Source organism: Heteronotia binoei, chromosome 18, assembly GCF_032191835.1.
Source record: "Heteronotia binoei isolate CCM8104 ecotype False Entrance Well chromosome 18, APGP_CSIRO_Hbin_v1, whole genome shotgun sequence".
NCBI classification, from domain to species: domain Eukaryota; kingdom Metazoa; phylum Chordata; class Lepidosauria; order Squamata; family Gekkonidae; genus Heteronotia; species Heteronotia binoei.
This window is the reverse complement of record NC_083240.1, coordinates 10422341-10431797: the sequence shown is the minus strand read 5'-3', so window position 1 is coordinate 10431797 and position 9457 is coordinate 10422341. Positions and strand designations below refer to the sequence as shown.

Here is a 9457-nt window from a genome sequence, read left to right as displayed (position 1 = left end):
CTGCGTTCCTGCTTTTTAAAAAAACCCCGGACGACTAGAATCTGAGCAAGAAGAACTGGTGGCCACTTTATTATTATTTTTTTCATGTTTTGAAGCTTGGTAGCTGCAAAGCCACTCTGTGCATGCTCAGAGGCACTCAGTGCAAGACAACAGGGTTTTTAAAAACAAGGGGCACCCAACCACCCACACACCCACTTGCAGTGGTGCCAGGCTCCAGGTGGCACTGGGAGATATCCCACTATCACCATTCATCCCTAGACCACAGAAAGCAGTTCCCCTGGAGAAAATGGCGGCTCTGGAAGGCGGGCTCTGGCATTATCCCTACTTAAGTCCCTCCCCTCCCCCAGCCCCGCCCTCCCTAGACTCCACCCCACCAACCTCCAGACGTTTCCCAACCTACAGCTGGTAACCTCAGCCACCAATCCCATATGTGCAAGGTTAAGTTGCATCACGAGGAAATGATCCGTGGGGAATTGAGGGGAAGGAAGAGATTGCCACTCCTCCCCCTCCCCCCCATGGTTCTTGTGCCTAACTGGGATGAAGACCTATCCAGGAGGGCCTGGATTCTTTGGGTGTACATTCTATTCCATCATCCTCCGCCCAGCTCTGATTCCTGGCCACTTTCCTCTGCAACTTCCACCCAAGCAGGAAGAGGTGGAGGGATCACGTGGCCGCGGAGAATCCGCCCCATTGGCTGCCTGCAAGGAGCGGCTTGCCTGCCGAGGCTTATTTGTATGTTTTGTGGTTTTTAAAACATCCCCTTCGCAAACAACGTGCGCCCCGCGCGCCTGCGCGTGCCAGGCTAGGGGAAGCGTCCGGGCTGGGGTTAGTTTTCCTGCAAAAGCGCCGCGTGCAATTGATTTCGGTGCTTTATTTTGGTGGAAAAGAGGGGGCGTGTACCCCTCCCCCTTTGCTGGCCCTGTCCCTTTAAACTGCGCAGGTGGGGAGGAGAGAGAGAGAGAGTAGGAAAGGTGGTGGGGGGACGCCTTTCCGACCTACGGCTCCTTTCCAGCCTCGCAAGAGCGCAGTAGCTTGGCTCCTTTCTTCCTCATCCCTGCCCCCCTACACCTTGCATAGGGGGCTTGGCCCCCATTGAAAAGGGGCAGCGTTTGTGCAAAAATAAAATAAGCTCAGAAAGTCCGCTTCGGAGAGCTCCATCGCGCGCCTTCGGATCCGGGATGTGCACCGGAGGGGGGGTGGGGTGGTGGTGAAGGTGGAGTTATCACAAGACCCCCACCCCGCGCCTGCCCCCTCCCCCCCAGTTAGGGGAAGAAACGTGCCTTTGGGAGAGATCCAAGCGGGCAGCCGCGTCGGGCTGAAGCAGCAGTAGACCAAAGCAGGAGAGGCCAGTTGCACCTTTGAAGACCGACACCGTCTCGTTGGGGACGGGAGCAAGCTTCCCGCTGCGCACGGCCGCTTCTTCAGCCGAGGACTCCGGTGCGGCGGGCAGAGCTACATCCAGCCGGTGGGCGAGCGGAGGAGCGCAGCTGCTGCCGAAGCGTCTTTCCCCGGGCCGACCGCTAGAGGGCAGCGTGGGGCAGTGAGATCCCCCCCCCCCCCCGCCCCACGCTGGGCTGGCGCACGCACGGCCGAGTCCCCTTCCTGGTCGGCGGCAGCAAAAGCAGCAGCCCAGTTTTCGCCTTGCAAGAGCGACCTTCTGAAGGACTGGCGCCTTGAGCCGCTGGGGCCGGAGCCTCTCTCTCCCTCCCCCGCTCCCCCCCTCTTCTCTCTCTCTGCCCCCCTCCCTCCCACCCCCCCTCCCCCTCCGGCTGGCTGCTTTCTCCTATGGCGGAGACAAAAATCATCTATCACATCGACGAAGAGGAGACCCCTTACCTGGTCAAGCTGCCCGTCTCGCCGGAAAAAGTCACTCTGGCCGATTTCAAAAATGTCCTCAGCAACCGGCCGGTGCAGAACTACAAGTTCTTCTTCAAATCCATGGACCAGGATTTCGGGTAAATAGATCCAAAGGGGGCCGGGGAGGATCTGGGCGGGGGGATTTGTGCAAAAGAGGGCCGGGTTAGACGCTGCTGCTTAGGGGGTCTTTTTCTTTTTTTTGGGAAAAAGGGTGGAGGGTCAGGTGGGGTGGGTTTTAGCCCCTCCCTTTCCCCATCGCCCCGGCACCTGTCTTTGGCCCAGTGGGGGAGATGGTGCGCCGTGCGTCAGCCTCCGAGCAGGCGTGCCAATTTCAGCATTTATTTGTGTGTGTGTGTGTGTTGAGGGGGGGGGGCTTTTCGCAAATGCCTGGCGTTCCCTGCAATGTGTTCTTGAAAGGCCCTTTTTTGTTGTGGGTTGGTTTGTTTCTTTGGATTTAAAGTCTATTTTGGATTTGGATGCGTTTAAAGAAAGCTGGACTTGCAAGGGGGCCTTCGTTGGATTGTTTTGATCAGGCCGAGGAAACGAGAAGGATTTCTTTCTCTTTTTTTCCTTACATAGGGGGGGGTGTGTGTGTTAAAAGATCGCCAGTTGCCCAGAAGAGGGTAAAGCGGGGGGGAGGGGAGGGGAGGGGGGGAAGCAGCCTCAGCTGGGGGCAGGCAGCCGGGTTTCCCCTGGCACGGATGGTAAAAATCCAGGGTGTGTGCCGGGGATTCTCTGACACGGGCTTGGCCGTGAAATTGTGGCACAGAAACGTGCCAGGGGCCTGCCCCCCTCAAAAAAATTTTTTTGCCCCTCCTGGGCACCCTGAGATCCCCAAAGGGATACCAAGATGGGGGGGGAGCTTGTTGACGTCTGGGGGGGGGGGCGGTCAGCTGCCCAAAGGTTCTGCCTTCATGGTTGCCGTCCTGGCCTGGCTACATATTCAAGGAGATGGAAACCCCCCTTCTCCTGGGCATTGCCCGGTGACAAAGCCGGGATTGGAGCCCCTGATGTCGGTGGGGCCCCTGCAAAATAAAGGGCATGTAAGCGGGGCCGTCGTCTGAGGTCAAGGTTATTATTTTTCCTGAAGAAGGGACAGAACGTTACCTTGGTTATAGCTGTTGGAAGGGTGCTTTTAAATGTGTTTAATTGTTGGTGCGTCCCTTTTTCTTCTCCGCGCCACATAAGCAAAGACCAGAGCATTCTGTGGGGTGGGGTGGGGATCTCTCTTGAAGGCTAAGAAAAACTGGGGGGCGGGGTTGTCCTCACCCTCTGCAAGGTTGGAGGGCTGAGAGCCCCTCGGGTAATTTGGCCCGAAGCAGTTTGTAAAGGGAAGGCCTTGGATGTGAGTGCCTTGCTGAAGCGGTGGGAGACCTGGGCATCATGCTTTGTGTTGGGGAGGCTAGAGATGTTGGCTAGAGATGTTGCCTTATCAGTCGAGAAAAAGCAAGCGCGTTTCACTCTACATTAGGAAGTGTTTTGTTTCTTTTCAAGAAGTGTGGTGTGTGGTAAAAACTGGGATTTTAAAATACATTTTTGGGGGGCGGGGGTCTGTTTATCAGGATGTGGCAAAGGCCTCTCAGTTCCCTCCTTCGCTGTGCAGTGTGACGTACGTGGTCATAGTTATCGGAGAGTCAGGCTAGGATCTGGGAGTTCTGAGTTCAAATCCCAATACTCCCCGGGTGACCTTGGCCCGTTGCTCTTAGCCTGCCTACCTCGCAGGGTGGTTGTGGATAGTCAGATAGAGGCAGAAAGAATTCCATATGTGGTTTTGAGCTTTTTGGTGGAAGGGCAGGGGGGATAAAATCTCAGAGTAGCTTACAATCCTCCAAGAGCTTACAGGGCTCTTCTGGATACAGCAGGGGTGTGTGGCCTAACATGCAAAGGAGTTCCTGCTACAAAAAAAAAAGCCCTGCAGACATGTGGAGGGAGGGGGGTCTACAAGAACACTGCACCCAACAGGAAGATTCAAGCCAAGGGGGAAGGGTCTGAAGAGAGTCCCCAAATTGTGATGGTATCGCTCTACTCTGCTCTGGTAAGACCTCACCTGGAGTATTGTGTTCAGTTTTGGGCACCAAATTTTAAGAAGGATCATCTATTCCAACCCCCTGCACAATGCAGGAAACTCACAAACACCTCCCCCTAAATTCACAGGATCTTCATTGCTGTCAGATGGCCATCTAGGCTCTATTTAAAAACCTCCAAGGAAGGAGAGCCCACCACCTCCCGAGGAAGTCGTATAGAGGATGGTGTGGAATTGTTTTCTGCGGCCTCGGAAGGTAGGACTAGAACCAGTGGGTTGAAATTAAATCAAAAGAGTTTCCAGCTCAACATTAGGAGGAACTTCCTGACCGTTAGAGTGGTTCCTCAGTGGATCACCATCTTCAAGTACTTGAAGGGCTGTCATATATAGAGGATGGTGTGGAATTGTTTTCTGTGGCCCCGGAAAGTAGGACTGGAACCAATGGGTTGAAATTAAATCAAAAGAGTTTCCGGCTCAACGTTAGGAAGAACTTCCTGACCGTTAGAGTGATTCCTCAGTGGAACAGGCCTTCTCAGGAGGTGGTGGGCTTTCCTTCCTTGGAGGTTTTTCAGCAGAGGCTAGATGGCCATCTGACAGCAATGAAGATCCTGTGAATTTAGGGGGAGGTGTTTGTGAGTTTCCTGCATTGTGCAGGGGGTTGGAATAGATGACCCTAGAGGTCCCTTCCAACTCTATGATTCTATGATTCTTACAGGGCCTAGTGTAAGCTCCAGGAGGATTGGCTACATCAGGGGTGTATGGCCTAATATGCAAAGGAGTTCCTGCTACAGAAAAAGCCCTGCATGTATGCATCCAAAATCAAGGGACCATGAAATATGGGGAAGTTTTCCCTTTCCTGTCTCATATGTAGCTTTGGATTGCCATTAAACTTCACCCTAGGACAACATCTCCCCATGACTGATGGGCCACCTGGATCAGGACTGGGTTAGAGTATATTTGCATAATGCATGCCCTGAAATGGTAGAATTCCATGCATAGTTTGAATTCCTCAATGGATAATAATGCAAACGTTAGCCGAGTTTAGATGGTTTTAAATTTGTGCAGGCTTAAGTCTCTTTGTGTTGGTTAACCGTGACCAGAGGTGGGATTCGAGCAGGAGCTCCTTTGCATATGTGGCCACACTCCTAATGTAGCCAATCCTCCAAGAGTTTACAAGGCTCTTTTTTGTAAGCTCTTGGAGGATTGGCTACATCAGGGCTGTGTGGCCTGATATGCCAAGGAGCTCCTGCTAGAATTCCACCCCAACCACGACAGCTAAATGGAACTGCCACGGTCAGAGGCTGTGGACTTTAATGTATCAGGTGCTAAGAACAAACGGGGAAAGCTGTGTCTGTGTTTCTCCAAGATGGCTGATTAGCTGCTGTTTCGAAACGGGGTGCTAGACTAGACCAGGGGTGGCCAAACTCGCTTAACGTAAGAGCCACGTAGAATAAACACCAGATGTTTGAGAGCCACAAGACATGAACGTCAGATGTTTGAGAGAAGGAAGGAAGGGGTAGAAAGAAAGCAACTTTAAACACATTCTCCAAGCCACCGGCTGGCTTGGCTTGAATTTAAAGAGAGAAATGCCTTCTCCAAGCCAGCCAATGGGCTTGAAGAGCCACACATTACGTGTAAAAGAGCCACTTCTGGCTCCCAAGCCACAGTATGGCCACCCCTGGACTAGACGAACTGTGGGCCAGATCTTTCAAGCCCCTTCCTCTCTACTTTCAACTTCGTGCACATGTGCTGTCTTATCGCCAAGAACAGAGTGTGATTGGAACCTTGCAACCAGAGGACAGGGGGGGTTGTGTCTGATATACGACACGCTGCTTGCTGTTAAACACAGGAGTCCCAACTAGGCAGCCATTCCCCCCCCTCCTTTTAGAATTTAGATTATTCTGGAGAACATGTGATTAAATTCAGGTTTTGTAACTGTTTAGGCTTTCCTTGGCCTCTCCCGCCCTTCAAAGAACAGTTTTTCTCATTAGTTTTACCGCACAGCAACCCATTTGCATTTATATATTAAAAAGATCAAACTCCTAAATGTCGTCTCCGGCCTTTTGATGCTGCCGTGAATCAGCGTTTGAAATGTAATAATCCCTCGGTCATGAATCACCCCCCTTTCCTCTGCGGTAGATTCTCTGTGTACCTGTGTCTATTTCTGGGCATGATATCTTGGTGTTCCATGTCACTTACGAAAGGTCAGAGCGAGCGGAGGGAGAGAGAACGGACTGGCAAGTCGTATCTTTGTGTGGCTCACGGCTTTCTGGCATCGGGGGTATTCCCTGTTTAGGATGTGCTGACGCGCGATTGGGTGCAGGGTTCAGCTTTCTAGGTAAAGGTAGTTCCCTGTGCGAGCGATGAGTCGCTACCGACCCATGGGGTGACGTCGCATCGTGATGTTTTCTTGGCAGACTTTTTACGGGGCGGTTACGGCCGAGCGCAGAAGAATAGACGCTTTCGAGCTGTGGTGCTGGAGAAGACTCTTGAGAGTCCCTTGGACGGCAAGAAGATCCAATCAGTCAGTCCTAAGGGAAATCAACCCTGACTGTTCCCTGAAAGGTCAGATGCTGAAGCTGAAGCTCAGATACTTTGGCCACCAAAGGAGAAGGGAGCACTCACTGGAGAAGACCCTGATGCTGGGAAAGACAGAAGGCGAAAGAAGGAGAAGGCAAAAGAGGAGGTGGCTGGACAGCGTTACTGATGTAACTAAAACAAATTTGAGCAGACTTCAGAGGATGATGGAAGACAGGAGGGCCTGGCATGACTTGGTCCATGAGGTCGCAAAGAGTCCGACTTGGCTGTGCGATTGAACAACAAAATGTGTTAAAAAAGATGATGATGATATTGGATTGATATCCCGCCCTATACTCTGAATCCCAGTCTCCTTCACCTTCCCCCAACCACAACATAACAGACACCCTGTGAGGTAGGTGGGGCTGAGAGAGCTCTCCCAAAAGCTGCCCTTTCAAGGACAACCTCTGCCAGAGCTATGGCTGACCCAAGGCCATTCCAGCAGCTGCGAGTGGAGGAGTGAGGAATCAAACCCAGTTCTCCCAGATAAGAGTCTGCGCACTTAACCACTACATCAAACTGGCTCTCAGAAGGAAGTTTCTAGTCCCTCTACCATGCAGATATCTAGCAATGACTAGGGAGACAGAAGTTTTGAGATCTCCGTGGGCCAAGGGAGAGTAGTCTGAGGAAGCAAACCACCCTAACCTAGATGGTCCAGGCTAACGCGATCTCAGCAGATCTCGGAAGCTACTCAGGATTGGTCCCGCTTAGTGCTCGGTCTGCCCCCACTCTTCTTTTCTCCCCCTCCTCCCTTCCTCCTCCAGTTTTGCAAATGGAATGAATGATGTGACTCTGTCAAAACCAATCTTGTTTTTCGCTCGCTCTGAATCCCTCGTTGTGCCGAACCATATGGGCAAAGACTGCGACGCTTTTTTGCAGTGGGTCCTTTGCTCACGCTAGGGTCCTGGCTTTGCGGCTCGCCCGACAAGAATGCTTGCGCTGGAGCGGAATGCTGATTCAACCACTGGGCTTTCTGCCTTCCACGTGGTCCAGATGGGCTCCCTGCCATTGAGAGATATCACAAAGGAAAATGTTTTCAATCACTTTAGACATCAGCGCCAGACTTAGGGGGGGGGGGAAGACTTGCAAAACCGTTGCAGGGATTCAGCAGTAGTGGGGGGCAGAAGGGAGAAGATGGGTGGGAGGTCATGGGTACTGGCCAATAGGTGCTATTCACCATGATTTTCCTCCGCCTTGCTCAAATTAAGTCACTCTGGATGCTGGCAGAACTCTGCTTTGAAAGCTCTCCTTGGCCCCAAACAAGGTACATCTATCTCTGTGTGGCATAGTGAGGGTTCAGGAAAAATGAAAGCTTGCACCCCTCTTTTCTGTTTGCCTGTTGCAGTGGTGTGGTGGTGGCGGAAGGGAAAATGCCAGACTTAGCAACTTGTTCTTGTAACAAGCACAGAGAGTTGGCCAGTTAGCTCAGTTGGTTAGAGTGTAGTGCTAATGACACCAAGGTCGCAGGTTATATTATTATTATTATTATGTATTCGATTTATATCCCGCCCTCCCCACCGAGGCGGGCTCAGGGCTGCTTACAACATAAAATCTAGAACAATAAGATTAATAAATCCTAAAATGCATATACAGTAATTTACAATAGTTAAAACAGTAAAACAAGAACAAACTGTCTGACAGTTCGGTGCTATTCTCACAGCCTTCCTTCGCAGTTTTTAAATACCAGTTAGTTATATGCCAACCGGAAGAGGACCGTCTTACAGGCCTTGCGGAACTGCCCAAGGTTCCGCGAGGCCCTCACCTCCTCCTGTAGCTGGTTCCACCAGCGGGAGGCTGTGATTGAAAAGGCCCTATCCCTGGTTGACTTCAGACGGGCCTCCTTCGGCCCGGGGATTACTAGCAGATTTTGGGAGCCAGATCTGACTACTCTCTGGGGGAATATCCCCACACGGGCCACCAAGTAGTGTTTTAATTTCCTGCATTGTGCAAGGGGTTGGACTAGATGATTTATTTATTTATATTTTTATTTTATTCAATTTATAGCCTGCCCTTCCCGCCAAGGCGGGCTCGGGGCGTCTTGCGTCAAGTCATAGCGTGCTATGATCGCAGGCATAAAGCAGCAAAACCGCATAAATATATAAATTAAAACACATGGATTAAAACGGTATCCAGCTTGGTGCTACGCATTAGATGTTCCTCATAGTTCCAGGATGCCGCGAGGACCCTGGGGGGGTCCCTTCCGACTCTATGATTCTGTTCTATGAAAATGTAGAATTCACTGCCAAAGGATGTAGTGACGGCCACAGGAATTAAAAGCTTTAGAAGGGATCGAGTGGCACCTTTAAGACCAACCAATTTTTATTCAGAACGTAAACTTTCATGTGCTCTCTAAGCACATTTCATCAGACGAGGGGGGTCCCTCGTCTGATGAAGCGAGCTTTGAGAGCACACGAAAGCTTACGTTCTGAATAGAAATTGGTTGGTCTTAAAGGTGCAACTTGACTCCTGCTTTGTTCTGCTTCAGACCAACACGGCTGCCCATCTGGATCTAGCTTTAGAAGGGAACTGGGTAGATTCATGGGGGATTAGTCTATCAACGGCTTCGAGCCGTGGTGGCTGAGAGGATCCTCCAAATTCAGAGGCACTAAGCCTCTGAATCAGCCTTGGCCTCTGTCCCCTGTTGTTGGCCATGGTGTGAGACGGGATGCTGGAGTGGATGGATCACTGATGTGATCCAGCAGGGCTCTTCTGATGTTCTTATGAGGGCCTCAGCCTCTCTGCCCTATTGTTTACTCTCCAGAGGAACTGGCTGGCTGCTGTGTGAAACAGGACACTGGAGTGGATGGACCACTGATCAGATCCATCAGATCTCTTTTTATGTTTTTACGAAGGCCTTGGCGTCTACGCCCTATTGTTGGCCATCCAGAAGAACTGACTTGCTGCTGTGTGAAACAGGATGCTGGACAAGATGGACCACTGGTCTGATCCAGCAGGCCTCTTTTTATGTTTTTATGAAGGCCTCATCCTCTGTTGTCGGCT

General features: G+C 51.5%; 1 protein-coding gene across 3 annotated transcripts in view; it reads left to right on the top strand.

Moving 5' to 3' along the window:
• Positions 1-1764: 1764 nt before the first annotated feature.
• Positions 1765-9457, top strand: part of DVL1 (dishevelled segment polarity protein 1) — a 196933-nt gene continuing 189240 nt past the window's right edge. For 2 of the 3 annotated variants that reach the window (XM_060259151.1, XM_060259152.1), the window contains exon 1: positions 1778-1955. In XM_060259151.1, coding sequence (XP_060115134.1) covers positions 1786-1955 — 170 coding nt within the window. In that variant the 5' untranslated portion in view covers positions 1778-1785. Of the gene's footprint in view, positions 1956-9457 lie in introns of all 3 variants that reach the window. The other variant, XM_060259153.1, reaches the window with a different exon arrangement.